The 15,303-nt window shown below is 40.9% G+C and overlaps 1 protein-coding gene and 1 pseudogene across 2 annotated transcripts; one reads left to right on the plus strand and one right to left on the minus strand.

The window, feature by feature from the left end:
- Nucleotides 1–5,947: 5,947 nt before the first annotated feature.
- On the minus strand, nt 5,948–7,421 carry LOC143664658 (peroxisomal trans-2-enoyl-CoA reductase pseudogene; annotated as a pseudogene). Its single transcript, XR_013166569.1, has 2 exons — nt 6,492–7,421; nt 5,948–6,364 (listed from the first exon to the last, which is right to left on the minus strand). The product of XR_013166569.1 is annotated as a peroxisomal trans-2-enoyl-CoA reductase pseudogene (transcript).
- Nucleotides 7,422–14,343: 6,922 nt separating this feature from the next.
- On the plus strand, nt 14,344–15,303 carry LOC143664659 (olfactory receptor 2B11). The gene has a single exon (XM_077138119.1). The coding sequence runs from the start codon at nt 14,344–14,346 to the stop codon at nt 15,298–15,300; it is 957 nt and encodes a 318-aa protein (XP_076994234.1). The 3' UTR covers nt 15,301–15,303.

A 15,303-nucleotide genomic window follows, 5' to 3' on the forward strand; every position in this document is an offset into this window, starting at 1 on the left:
TGTAGAAACATTTATTGCTTCCTTTCATTTTGCCAGTGCTTACCTCATGTACTTTGGAACTGCTTGATTGGGCACCTAAACACTTATGATTGTTATTTCTTCTTGATAAATTGCCCTTTTATTGTAATATCCTTCCTTGTCTCTTATGACATCTTTACATTTAAAATCTATTTTGTGGTGGTCAATGATGGCTCAGTGGCAGAGTTCTTGTCTGTCATGCCGGAGACCCAGGTTTGTTGCCCAGGGCCTGTCCATGCAAAAAATAAAAAAAATTTAAGTCTATTTTGTATGACACTATTGTGCTGGTTTGAAACTCTATTTACCCCACAAAAACTTTATTCTTCTAATCCAATCTGTGGGGGCAAACTTGTTTGTTGGAATCTTTTGATTAGGTTATTTCCATGGAGATGTGACCCACTCAATGGGTGGGTCTTAATCCTTTTACTGGTATCCTCTATAAAGAGAATAAAAGACAGAAAAGGCACAGAGAGCTGAGAGCCAACACTGAGGGCACAGATGTTTGGAAATGATAACCTAAGAGGGAAGACAAATGAAACAAAATAAAGTTTCATCGGCTGAGAGGTTTCAAATAGAGCCAAGAGGTCTTTCTAGAACGTATTCTTATGCAGTTTTTGGTATATGGAGTAGCTAGAGGGAAATACCTAAAACTTTTGAACTGTAATCCATAAGCCTCAATTCTTGAAGATGATTGAATAAAAACAGAGTCTTTAATGTGTGAACATGGGAGAGTGAAAACCTTGTGACTGACCCTTCTTTTATCCAGTGTATGGACAGATAAGCAAGAGCATAAACAAACAAGCAAACAATGGGGATGGGGATGGGATGTTTGGGGTGTTCTGTTTTACTGTTAGTTTTTTCTAACACTTATTTTATTGTCTTTTGGAGCAATGAAAATGTTAAAAAAGCAATTGTGATCATGAATGCACAGGTTTATGATGATATTGTGAACCACTGATTATACACTTTATATGAACAAATCTCAATAATCATTGAAGATAAAAAAGAGTGGCTGAGAAGCACTAAAAATAAAAGAGTTGAAACCTCGAGTTTTCCCCAGAGTAAGGAACCACAGAATCAGTAGCTGAAAGCAATGAACTGGGAGCAAGGACTAGTAAATGTCAGCCATGTGCCTTCCCAGATGACAGGGCTGGTCCAGATGACAGCAGCCTTTCTTCAAAGTCAAGGTATCTTTCTCTGGATGCCTTAATTTGGACATTTCCATGTCCTTAGAACTGTAAATTTGTAACCTAACAAATCCCCTTTGTAAAAGCCAATTCATTTCTGGAATATTGCATTCCAACCATGTAAGCAATCCAAGACAACTATTACAGCTAGCCCAGCTTTCTTTTGGTTACAATTGCATAGAATATGTTTTTCCATCCTGTCACTTTCAACTTATTCTTATCTTTTGGGTCCAAGATGAGTCCCTTGTAAACAGCATGTAGATGGGCCATATTTTTAATCTATCCTGCCTATGTGTCTTTTATTTGGGGTGTTTAATCCCTTAGTAAAGTTATTACTTTAAAGGTAGTTCTTGATTCAACCATCTTATCCTTTGACTTTTATTTGTCAGATCTATTTTTTATCTTGCTCTTTTTATCCTTTGAGTTACTTCTTATAATATTCTTAATTCTGTACCCTCTTCCAGGCCACTCTTTCCTGCATTTTTCTTCAGTCAATAGAACTCCCATTTAGTATTTCTTGTATGGCAGGTGTCTTGTTAACAAATTTTCTCAGCATTTATTTATCTGTTAAAATTTTAAACTCCCCCTCAACTTTGAAGCTTTACCCAAGCTTTGCTGGGTAAAGAATTCTTGCCTAGCATTTTTTCGCTTTCAGAATCATAAATATATTGTATCACCAACTTCTTGTCTCCAGGGTGCCCAAGAAGCAGTCAGCACTTGGCCTTATGTAGCTTTATTTGTATGTGGGAATTTGTTTTTCTCTTGCTATTTTCAAGACTCTCTCCTTCTTTTCAGCATTTGACAGTCTGGTTAGTACGTGTCTTGGAGTGAGTCTATTTGGATTTTTTCTATTTGGAGTACGCTGGGTTTCTTTGATTTGCATATTTATGCCTTTTGTAAGGGTTGGTAAGTTTTCCAAATTATTTCCTCAAATATTCTTCCTAGTCTTTGCTCATCTTTTGTCCCTCTGGGACAACAATCATTTTTATATTTGTGCACTTGATGTCTCAATAATTTCCTTGAAATCCAATTCAAATTTTTCCATCTTTTTCACCATTTATTGTTTTTACATTCAAATTTAGTTGCTCTGTATACCAGTTCATTTATTCTTTATTCTTCCTCTTCAAATCTGCTGCTGTATGTCTCTAGGATACTTGCAATTTGATCTACAGTGTTTTTCATTTCCATAAGAGCTGCTATTTTTCTATTTATTCCTTGAAATCCTTCTTTATGCTCTTCTAGTGTCTTCTTGATCTCCTTTATCTCTTTAGTCAACTTATTGAAGTTACTTAAGAGATTTGTGTGAACATCTTGAATTGGTTGCTCCAGATTCTGTGTCTCCAGTTTTTTAAATTTGGTTATTTGTCTTGGCCATAATTTCTTGCTGCTTCATGTGTTTTGTGATTTTTTTGCTGGTTTCTTGGCATTTGATTATCTTGACGAGGTTATTTTGAAAATTGATTTCCCTCGCTCATCTAAGATTTTGTGGTTGTTAGAGCTTGCATTGAATGTTTCCTTTGATGCTTGGGTTGTCAGTAATTCCCACCAAACCAGGGTTGGAGCATCACACGAGAGATGCACCCCTTTTAGGAAGTCTGTTAGGGGCTGGGCAGAGAAGCAGCTTGTCAGGCTGCACTCCCCTATCTTCCCAGCAGATGGCACTCTTGGGCCATCTCTACTCCACAACCCCACCTCACCTCAATTGCGGGAGCCCAAGAAGGCAGCAATCCAGTCAAGGCCACGGCTCTCTGTGTGGGCCGGAGCTGTTGACTCTGGGGTGGTGGGTGGGCACTGTGCACCTTGGCTGAGACCCTGCCTGTGGACACAATGTGCCTCATGGTTTTGGGGCTTCACCATGGAAAGACCTCAGGCTGGGGGACTGAGAAGTTCAGCTTCCCCAGCTAGCAGCTGGCCCAGAAATTCTTTGCTTTTCCCTGGCCATCAAGACCTGGGTTTTTTTAGGACACTGCTTTGATAGTCAGGTCATTGCATTTCTCCACGAAAACAGAGCCAGGTTCCCACGCTTGAGGTGCAGAGCAGCTCCAGTGGGCCTGGGATGGGGTCTGGAAGGGCTCTGAAAGCGCTGTAATTCCCCTGCACTTCCTGGTCTGCTCAGCAGGTGGTGCTGTTGGGACTTACTTGTCCCCAGGAGCCCTTTACCTCCTGGAGCCCAGGCACCGTCTGCCTGAGCAGGACTGAAACTGCAGGGCTCCTGTACACTCACTTCCTGCTCACAACCTGGCTCAACGTGGAACTGTGTTCCCCACTTTCCTTGTGGCAGAGGACCCCCCAACTGCCCTAGTGTGCAGCTGTCCCCCAAGCAAGGATCAGGGTGGGGGTGGGCACCAGAACCCAGGGCTGGAAACTCTCATCCGCGTTTTCTCAGACTTCTTATTCTCGCTGACCTGGATCTTGACGCGTCCTCCCCGCCCCTCCAGGTCCCGAACAGCTGATGTGGATATTTCCTGCCTGGCTACTTGCTTCTCATAGGGAGGATTTTGCTATTCCCTCCCTAATCCTCCGTTCTGGAAACTCCTTCTTGCTGCCCTTTGGTACCCTGCCCTCCCTCACAGCTCTACGTCCTGCTCTGGGTCCCTGTGTCTGGATGTAGACGGGATCTGTCCTACTGCCGTGGACGCTGCCATCGTCTGTGTCCCAGGGGGAGGCGGGAGGGACCCGGGTTCTGCTTCTGGGCACTTCCTGAGGAATGTGGGACCAGGTGAGGGGAAGGGAGAAGGTCGGCCTGTCAGGGACAGAAGTTCACTCCCGGAGATGCTTCTTTCTTGGATTCGTGTTGTGGGATCTTTTTCCAGTCTACACCTTCCTCCGGAGTTCTGAACCAGAGAGAATTCCTTGTTTTTTACTGGATCTCCGGGGAGAGGTTTCCAGTAGCTGTTTACATCACCATGTTGATGATGTCACTCTTTCCTAGTGTTTGTAAACATTTTAAATGTTTAATTTAAAAAATTAAAAATTCCTACCGCATTTTCTTTATTCACCATTCACCCAGTTTAGGCAACACTTTTGCTGATTTCTGGAGTTTTGAGGATGATGGTTGCCAGTTGTACAAATTGGTCAAGAATTCTGTTGGAAAATGGAGCCCTGAAGCATCTTATGCTGTCATCTTGGTTGAATGGACTCCCCAGTTTGCCAGTTTGTTAGATTTTTAAAAAGAAAATTAAGTATGGAGCTGAGGAGACATCCATCATCTATGTCAACTCTGACCCAATACCAGAAAGAGAGAGAAAAACAGTAAATTCACCTTATCTAAAATAAATTCTAGGCTTGGGAGAATGAAGAAACTGATAAACAAAAACATATCATTACTTTTTCTTTTATTATCCTTTACTAAGGTTGAATAATGAAGCTTGGATAGAGGTTTCCCTTTTTAAATACTGGGTGTAGAACTGCAATTACAAGTTCACTTCAGCCTGTAAGTGATAATAATTGACCTGATTTTGATTTCTGGAAAGGGAATCATTCCATCCTGTCCCAAATTTGCCCCTCTTATAAACCAATTTTTTTATCTTATTTTTTAAAAGTTAGCATATCTTTTGAAAAAAATCATTAATGTGATAAACATCCATAAAACTGGCACTTTGAATTGTTATGAGTTATGTGACAATTCCTTTATTATGACCCATTCTGGTAAAATTTTAAACAAAAAATTAAAATGAGATTACCCATTGATTTAACACCATGTATGCACTGTATGGTGTGAAGATTTGTCAATAAAAAAGTTTTAACAAACACTGAATGAAGCTGCATCTGAGCTATAGGTTTTTGTTTTGTTTTGTGTTGTTTTGTTTTGATTTTACTATTATTACTTTTATTTTTTTCTCTATATTAACATTCTATATCTTTTTCGGTTATGTTGCTAGTTCTTCTAAACCAATGCAAATGTACTAAGAAATGATGATCATGCAGCTATGTGATGATGTTAAGAATTAATGATTGCATGTGTAGAATGGTATGATCTCTAAATGTTGGGTTAATTTCTTTTTTTCTGTTAATTAAAAAAAAAAAAAAGAGAAGGGATAATTGGAGATGAAGGGATACAGACTGTACAACGGGACTGGATATAAAAACTCAGAAATGGACAGCACAATACTACCCAATTGTAATGCAATTATGTTAAAACACTGAATGAAGCTGCATGTGAGGTATAGGTTTTTTGTTTTTGTTTTTTTTGTTTTTTTTTCTTTCTATTATTGTTTTAATTCTTATTCTGTTGTCTTTTTATTTCTTTTTCTAAATCGATGCAAATGTACTAAGAAATGATGAATATGCAACTATGTGATGTTATTAAGAATTACTGATTGTACATGTACATTGAAATGATTTCTAATTGTTTTGTTAATTCTTTTTTAATTAATAAAAAAAAAAAAGTTTTAACAAAACTAAAAAAAAAACACCAAACACACTAAGAATGGAAATGTAATGGAGTACTGCGGTATTTGGGGCTTTTAAATTAGAGAATAATTGTAATTGGCTTTCTGGCAATAAAGGAATTTACACAGTGCTTACCTCTACATTAAGTGGTGTTGAGCTGAGTTTTGAATGGCCAGGCTTGATATATTGTTGGGGCATTCAGGAAAATATCCTATATGAGAGAAGAAATTTGAGATGGGAAAGATATTATACATCTTGAAAAACCTGCATATAAAACATGACACCATTTTGGAAAGAATGTGGAGGAAATCCAGAGAAAAGTACAAGGTGTTTTTTTTTTTTTTTACACATCAATAATAAAACTTTATTGACCCCAAAGTATTTACCACCAAAAATCAGTCATTGTATAATTCCAGCTGTAATAATCATAACTAGACCACACATAAGGTTCAGTCTCTACTTTTATAATTAAATAATCATGTTTGGGATTTCTAGGCATTGCTATTAATTTAGATTTAATTTTTCAAATACTTTTCTCAGAAATAAAAAGTATAATCATAAAGTAGGCAAATTTTCATTCTTAGAAAAGGGTTTTCGTTACAGGTTAAAAGGCATTGGTTAGGATTTAAAAATGCATTTTTTTCAGGTGGAATAGTTTTTGCACGGATATAATTGATAACATTAAAAAAGCAGAAGGAGGTGTGATGGTGGCTCAGTGGCAGAATTCTAACCTGCCATGCTGAAGATCTGGATTCAATTTCTGGTACCTGCCCATGCAAAATAAAAAAAAAAGAAAGAAAAAGAAAGCAGAAAGTGGTGTTTCCATACAAATTATAAACTACAAAGTACAAAAGTGGATTCTCAGATGTGAAGGCACTTGAGGACAAAGGATACCTCCTTGTTTCCTTAGCTTAGAGTTTAGCTTTTTCTTTATAAGATGCCTTCATCTTTTTGACCACGGAAAGGTCTCCTACTCCTTCTGGCCAGTTGTCATGATCTGGTATCTCCCAGACGTGAGTATACAGAGACTGCCCCCCCCGTCCACATCTATCAGCTGTCTGGTGATAAAGGAGGCTCCAGGAGAAAGCATGAAGCATACCAGGGAAGAGATCTCTTCGGGAACTCCAAGTCTTTTAGCTGGTATTTTCTGCATCATCTCTTCAAATATATCACCTGGCACATCACGATAGTTGTCATAAGCGGACTGGGAAAAAATTGTTCCAGGAGCAATACAATTGATCCTGACTCCACTGCTGGCCCACTCCAAAGCTAAGGTTTTGGTGAGATTGTAAACACCTTCCCTTGCAGCTCCACTATGTGCAGCTTTCGGAAATCCAGTTTTACAAAGCACAATGATATTGACAATAGATCCTCCATGCTCTTTCATCCAGGAGTTATAAACTGCTTTGCACATGTAGAAGGTTCCCGTCAAGTTGGTTTCAATCACAGCGTGCCATCCTTTTGAACTGATGTGCTCGGCCTGAGAGAGGAACTGGCCTCCTCCATTGTTTACCAAGAAATTGATCTTACCATGAAGATCTAAGGTAGTTCTGATCAAATTATTCACCTCCTCTTCTTTACGGATGTTGCATTGTATCGGAGTAACCCGAACCTGGCTGGTGGGAGGCAAACTGGACTGCAATTCCTCTGCTGTAGATCTTAATCTATCGAATTTACGGGAGGCAATGACCTCGTTACACCCCAGCTGCAGGAGCTCGGCTGTTATGGCCTTTCCGATGCCCGAGCCCCCGCCGGTGACGACGGCCACTTGGTCGCGCAGCAAGCCGGCCACGAGCAGCTCGTGCCCTTAGCAAAAGAGGCCATGACTACGGAGCGCCTGAGCTGCCCAAGCGGAACCAGACTGTCACCCAGTGGCTGGGTTTTCCTAGGTTTTCAGGAGGAGGGCCAGTACAAGGTGTTTTAAAAAGGAGAAGGAAAAAGATGAAAGTAAATGAGTAAGGAGAAAAGAGAAGAAATGGAAACGAGGAAGATGTGAGTTACTTGAAAAAGGAAGGAAAGCGTATTACACAAAATAAACTACCATTTTCTGACTCTTCCCCCACAGAAAGAATTCAGAACTTCAGTTGCTGTAATGGAATCCCCCCAACTTCTGACCTGTTTGAGCATACAAGTGTCCTTCACCTCACTGGACTGAACAGAAACAGTAGGTAGCATTTCCTTTAAAAACTTTTCTTAAAGAGATATGCCAGATACAACGGAGCACTCTAACTTCAGGCAAGGTGCTTCCTAGAACTCCAGAAAGCAAAAATGGAACCCTAACTCATTGTCATGATATGACCACATGCCTTTTCAAAACATTTAGAGCTAGAAACCAAGCATGATGAATTCAAAACCAAGAAAGGGAAAATATCTGCCCTGAAGTGCCACTACCTCATGGTGGTTTGAGTACTAGTTTTTCTTCATGTCAATTAGAGTCCATGAATTGAAATTTCCCTGCTTCATGCTAACTCTCTACCAAAAGTGTTTTTGTTCCTTTCATATGATAAGTAGAACAGACAGTTGAGACCAAGTACAGAAGTAAAAAACAAGCCTCAAAGTTCATTACTCTCTGCCAGATTCTGTCTTGAGTTCTGTATTCATTTAATCATTATAATAAAATTTGGAGAGCAATACCAGTGGTTCCTCTGTTCTGCAAATGACAGTACAGAGGCACAGAGAGGTTAAGTAACTTCCTCAAAGACACACAGGGAGTGAGCTTGATGTTGAAGCCTCTTCAGGGCCCATTTTCTAACTGAACCACATACTATGCAAGTTACTCCTCTGCACTGACTTCAGAGCATCCCCTCTCACCACAGTGAGTTAAAAAGACAGAGTTTTCATTCACCTTTATTGATCCAATTTCTCTGGTCCTCTGATCTTCTAAGATTTATCTTTAATTGCAAGTATTTTAGGCTCATGCATTATCTCAATTATCAGCTAATACCTTAGTCACTAATTAAGTAAAACATCAGGGATAACTTTTTGCTTCAGAACAGAACAAGATGCTACTCTCGGTGGGGAAAAAAAGAAGAATCCCTAAAGAATAGAGTGGAGAGGTTCAGATCAAATTTAAACATAGAAAATGACCAGGGGGATGGTTTATTACCTAAAATCTTTATCCCCAGGAGTAACCTCCACCACATAAGCATGTAAGCATGTTCCACCATATATGCTTATAGCATGCTCCATAGTGTAAGCATATACGTATGCTCTACCACATCTAAGTTTCTGTGGGTACTCTAGGGGGCAACACTAGAGCAGAGTGGCAGAGTTTGGCATGCCAAGGAGAAGTTTGGGTAAGAACTGAGCCTCCCCAGGGATCACACTGCAGCAAAGGCAGACCTTTCTTCTAGTCTGGGAATAATCTCTCTACACCTGCTCTGAGGGCAGGTTTCAGGTAAGAGGAAGCTCACAACCACCTCATCAGAGCAAATGGGCTGTGCCTTCTTAGAATACGGAGAGCATTCCCAATGACTCCGTCCCTGAACATGCCTCCTCAACTCAGATGACTGCTAATAAAACCTCCATTCCTTAACCAAGCCTTCCTGAAAAAGCCAGGGAACAATGAAAGTAAGTGGTTAGTCCTCAAATTTGGACAAACTAAAACCTGCAATATTCAGTAGAGGTGGGTAAGGCTTTGATTGCATCAACACTAGTATATGTTGGAGACCAAGGGGACATGGGATAGTGGACAGGTGTGTCAATGAATAGTGGCCATTTATTAAGCAACAGGTGTGAAATTGTATAGTTCAATCAAGAAAAGACAATTTACGACAGAGCTGGTCACCCTGGCCTCTGGGCAGAGATTCTATCCAAACTTTGTCTGGAGAGGTGGCCCTGAGCCTCTTTTCCTCTGAACCCCGATATTTGTGATGATGCCGAATCTAAGTCACAAGAGCAATACTGAGTTCAACGTGTCCGTGACAAGAGAAGACTAATGCAAGTAAAGCCAAAAAGTCTCAGTCTTCAGTGAAAGCAAACTTTGAGCTGAATTTCAGTAGCAAAATGAAATGTTTTGGGGATAAAAATGAAAAGACAATGGAGCGTGGGTGGAGAGCAGGCATGTGCCTATCACCCCACTGCAAACTGAGCAATATTTCTCAGCCTCGGTGATTTGTGTCAGCTTGTGGTGGTTGGTGCTCTCTCTGCATGGTGTTTGCAGTCCTTGACCTCTCTTAGTCTCACAGATCTGATTACTTGTGCTGTCCAGTTACTTTTCAGTCCAAGCTCCCTCTCATTGTTTTTTCCCTTCCCAACACCACCAGAAAGAAGAACTTACGGGGTTAATGGCTACAGTACTGAATAAGGAGTTATTTTGATGTTGAGACCTTTAGATTTGTTAATAAAATCAGTAATCATCTAGTGAATGAATTGTATCACTCATGCTGTGTGATTGCTGTGGATGACACAGTGCAGAAGGCAGCTTTTTGTTTTTTAAAAATTACAATCCACTCCAAATAGAAAAATTGACATATTGAAGATCATTAGCATACTTTAAGATTTCCACTAGGTAAGATCTTAAACACTTTTCGTTTTCGTAGGGTAACTTACAAGGATTCATGTACCATGTAAAAGGTGACTGCTAGAAATTCGGACTCGGTGTTGTACTGCTTATGACATCTGGGTATCTATGGGGGCTAATTTCCTCCATGGGAAGAAGTCTCAGAGTTTCTTACCCCATGAAATCATATCTTAGTTCAGACCTTAAACAAGATGCATGGTCTTAACCTTCATGAACTTCTCAATTTTCCCAGAGTTATTTGAAGTAGGACTTAAGGTAATATATATAGCTAATACCTGGCATGAAGGTGAAAGATGACGAGTGCTTATTAAATGCTGATTTTTCCTTTCTTTCCTTAATGCTTGTTAGGAAATTTTTTCTCTTCTCAACATTTGTTAGGAAATTTATAGACAATGATCAATAAGTGATGAACTAGTGAGGATGATTTCATGAGAGAAGCGAAAGCTGGGCTCCAGTGAAATAAGAGGGATGCTATGAAGTGAAGGTGAAGGCTATAAAAAATTGGCATTCCAGGCAGGCAGACAAAAAAGGCAGAAAGTCCTGGTATGGATGAGACTGGCCTATGGCTGGACTTGAAGGGACTGGTGGGATGAGAGTTAGTAGAACGAAGTTAAAGAGGGAAAAGTCAATATTTTATTTTTAGACCCTTTTTCCTTATGCCAGCTGGCTCCTTGATTTCACTGTAATCAGAGCTTCTAATAGTAAGCATGCCATCTGCACAGGACCGGAAATACATAAATGACGAGAAAATTATGTTTTTGTGTGTGATGAATGAAGACCTGTTAATCTCAGCTAAGTAAAACCTTGCCATTTGTAAACCTCATCCTCAGGACTCTGTCTCGTGCGTGATAATCCTGGTTACAACCTTGGCAGTTAAACAGGGTCTTGATCTGGCTGCCCAGGTTACAAGACTTTAAGGGTGAATTTTAGACAAAGGAAAGAGATCCTTTGAACTGACAGGCAAAAAAAAACCCATAGTCAAGTTCCTGTTCACCTGTCTCATAAATTTCCTTCCAGAAATTCCACATATTTCTGTGAATTTTATTTTCCCTATTGTTGTAGCAGGGCAGGTGGCAACCTGATTTATCAACCACCAAAAGGGATTTCAGCAGCAAGTGCCAGGCATTACTACAAGATTAGATGATAGACAAATAGATTAGATAGAAATTAAATAAATAGACAGACAGACAGACAGACAGATAGATAGATAGATAGATAGATAGATGGATATAGATATGAGATAATATATCATTTAAGGGTATTTATCATAAAAATATATCACAGAGCTCACAGTCTTGCCTGCACCCTGTGATGACAGCTAAGGTAGATGGATTTGAAAATTCTCGGAGGAAACTGCAGGGATTTCATGTGAGGACACTGAGGAGATGTGCTCCTATTTCTAGGCGATTGGAAGCCTTAATGATACTACTGCTCTTAAGATCCGGGTCTTAGGAAGAATGGGGAGGAGCCTGCCTACAGGACCCGGTGGGCAACCACAGTCCAGGCAGTCTCTGCCCAGGAACCACATGGGAGATGCAGCCAGCGCGTGTCTATGGCATTGTGCGGGAGTAGCCAACACGATAAGGTCGTGATGAACTATGATACATGCGGAGTAGGATATTATTTGAAATAACCTGAATATGTTGAATCAAGGTAATAGTCAAACTGGGAAGAGCTGATTTGACATTGTGGAGGATGGCTGCCAGGTTAGATTTAAGATGTCACTGTTAACAATGTCAAAAATGAAGTTCAAGCACAGTAAGGAAATCTCAGCTGGAGACACAGGTCTGAGAGATTTCTGCTTAAAGGTAATTTCGGCAGGCGTGGAGATGACTGTATTCATTAATGAAGCAAAGTGAGCAGCTGGGGAGCATTTCCATTCAGGTGGTGAGAAGATGGGAAAAGATCACAGTGGGCATCAACGGAGGGCAGGGTGGGACCCAGGCAGAACTGTGAGTGGGAAGAGCTGGACGGCAGGGCACCAGATGGAGGACAAGAAGATTGGGCTGGGATGACACCTGGCTTTGCAGTGAGAAGCCACATGTGTATGTGAGTCATACATTGAACTAGTAATTTAAAAAGCCTCTCTTCCTCAAATCCCTCAAAACCCTTTTCTTGCCTCTCTCCTTCTGTTGACATAGCTCTCCTTCATCCCTCTTCTCCAGCATCCTCCTTAACTTCAACTATTCTTTTGTTGCCATGAGAAGCTCTTGTTGCTTTCCAGTTCATCATTTGCATTTTAAAGCACAATGCTAGAGAGAATATAGTATTAAAGCAAGAGCATTCAATCCTGGCTGTACCACTAACTGCTCTGTGAACAAACTAAAACAGACCAATCAGCATCTCAGAATCACTCCTTGCTCAATGGCAAAATGGAAGTGAAAACATCTACCTTACTGAATTGTTAAAGAACTAAATAAAATAAAAATATGAAGTTATTATCATAATTCCTGGCATGTAATGGAATGCTTAATTTTTTTATTTATTATTAAATGTGACATGTTTCTATCCCTCTCTCTTGCTTCCACCATCCTTTTTTTTCCTTCACTACCCCTGTGGTTCCCCCCTCTCTTCTCCACTTTCGGAAAGAAACTCCGGAATCAGAAATCCAACAGAGCAGAAAGGGAAATGACTTAATTCCTTTCAACGTAAAAAGTGGAAGATCCTAACTTTCCCTTGCCGTGGTTCATTGAATGAAAACCAGTGTCCTGAGTTCTCATTAGAAATATAATTGTATTCTATGAGTTTTATCTCGGGAGGGATTTCTGATAGAATAATGGGGGTAAAAGCAATAATTGGGTGCTCCACAAGAATACTGAAAACTTTACAGCAACTAGTATGTAATTTAGAAACAATAGAAGGATGAAAGGAGATTTGCACTTATTTATCAGTTTAAATCCTGGGCTTCAGTTCCTTTCAGAGTTCATTAGAATACAGGAGCAGATAGAGGGGTTGTTGCATCATCTGAGCTGAAAAGATCTCCATGCATTTTCTAGTTAATGCATAAAGCAACAGATAAAATTCTAAAAAGGAATTTTTTTTATAAATGACCTGCCCACAAGTTTACTTTCTTGTCAGCCCTATCATGAACCGTATTATTCCCATCACGACCTTGAGGTCTGAATCGTGATCTTTAAATTCTCTGCATGGTGGACAGTGTCAGAGATAGAGTAGGAGGCTGGAGTCTACGGCACTCAGAGAAAAGTCCTTGTGAATCTTCACATGCCATTTCTACCAATGATAGCATCCAGAAATCAGATCAGCTGTGTTGTCCATCACCATGAAGGGACAGTTGCTTGGCAAAACTTGTCCAGGGTATTCAAATATCACCCAAACTGGCAGAAAACTATTAGCTCTAGAGGCACTGTCATCTTTTAGTAGGTGATTCTAGGGACCACGTTTTTTATAATCTTCAAGGACTGTCCACTGGTGGTCAAATTCCTGTGCTCTAGGATCTCATTAGGTGTCATGACAAAGACAGAGACTAGGGGAAAGGAACATAGGAATTGACCTCTCCACTCAAGGGACTCAGAGAATTTTGAATTATGTGACTGTTATTTGCCAAAGTGAGTAAATGCTCCCTGTGTGTGAAAGGTTGTGAAGAGAGAGAAAAGTGTGGTCCAGAGGGCCAGGGAGCACCTTCTCTTGGTGATGGGACCAGATGTAAACCACAGGAAGGGAGTAGTTTATGTTTACATCAACAAAATCCCCAGCTATTTACAAAGCCATTACACTTGCTTTCTGTCACTTCTCAGTACCACTTCCAAAAGATAAAACAAGAAAGTCTGAGAAAATAGATTATCCGCTCAATGTGTTTGTAGAGGGAAGTCAAACATTCTAATGGAGAAGGGAACTATGACAGATTTTGACTACTGGGAAAAATTATCATAATTAATGTTCCTTTCTCTTACTCAAGTCTCCCCAGTTACTACAGGTATTTTCTCTCCATTTTACAGATGCAGAAATTGAAGTTCAGAAAGATTAAATGGTATAGTCAAGGTCATAGGAGCAGGAGGTAAAGCAAGGAAATGTATGCAGCTTTTCTGACTCCTGGTTCTGAATCTTCCACATCCAAGTGACTCTATAGATATAAAGACCAGACAAATCTGACCTGTGTAAGAATATATGAACACAAGTAGTAAGGAAGATGATTGATTCCTCCTCTCAGGTCTTATTCATTTTGACTTTTTTTGCTTTACCACAGGTACTGGAAAATGCATCAGCATGGGCAGTGACAACCAGAGTTTCTTGGGGGATTCACCTGGGGATTTCATCCTTCTGGGTGTCTCTGATAGGCCATGGCTGGAACTCCCTCTCTTTGTGGTCCTCTTGGTGTCCTACGTTCTAGCCATGTTGGGGAACATCTCCATCATCTTGGTGTCCCGGCTGGATTCCCAGCTCCATAGCCCCATGTACATCTTCCTCAGCCACCTGTCCTTCCTGGACCTCTGCTACACCACAACTACAGTCCCACAGATGTTGGTCAACATGGGCAGCTCCAAGAAGACCATCAGCTACGGGGGCTGCACAGTGCAGTATGCAATTTTCCACTGGTTGGGTTGCACCGAGTGCATTGTCCTGGCTGCCATGGCCCTGGACCGCTACGTGGCCATCTGTGAGCCCCTCAGGTATGCTGTTATCATGCATCGCCCTCTCTGCCAGCAGCTTGTGGCCATGGCCTGGATCAGTGGCTTTGGCAACTCTCTCGTTCAAGTCATCTTGACCGTGCAGTTGCCTTTCTGTGGGCGGCAATTGCTAAACAACTTCTTCTGTGAGGTGCCAGCCATGATCAAGCTGTCATGTGCTGACACTACAGTGAATGACATCACACTGGCCGTGCTGGTGGCCTTCTTTGTGCTGCTCCCCCTAGCTTTTATCCTCCTCTCCTACTGCTTCATTGCCCGTGCGGTGCTCAGGATCCAGTCCTCCAAAGGACGGCACAAGGCCTTTGGGACCTGCTCTTCCCATCTGGTCGTGGTCTCCCTTTTCTATCTACCTGCCATCTACATGTACCTGCAGCCCCCATCCAGCTACTCCCAAGAGCAAGGCAAGTTTATCTCCCTCTTCTATTCCATAATCACCCCCACTCTCAATCCCTTCATCTATACCCTGAGGAATAAGGATGTGAAAGGAGCTCTGAGAAGACTCCTACAAAGGATCTGGAGGCTCTGCAGAAGATGAAGA

Source organism: Tamandua tetradactyla, chromosome 20, assembly GCF_023851605.1.
Source record: "Tamandua tetradactyla isolate mTamTet1 chromosome 20, mTamTet1.pri, whole genome shotgun sequence".
Lineage (NCBI taxonomy): Eukaryota > Metazoa > Chordata > Mammalia > Pilosa > Myrmecophagidae > Tamandua > Tamandua tetradactyla.

Bases quoted from the DNA above. Each gene is read 5' to 3' on its own strand.
- LOC143664659 (XM_077138119.1), top strand. From the start codon at position 14,344: ATGGGCAGTGACAACCAGAGTTTCTTGGGGGATTCACCTGGGGATTTC.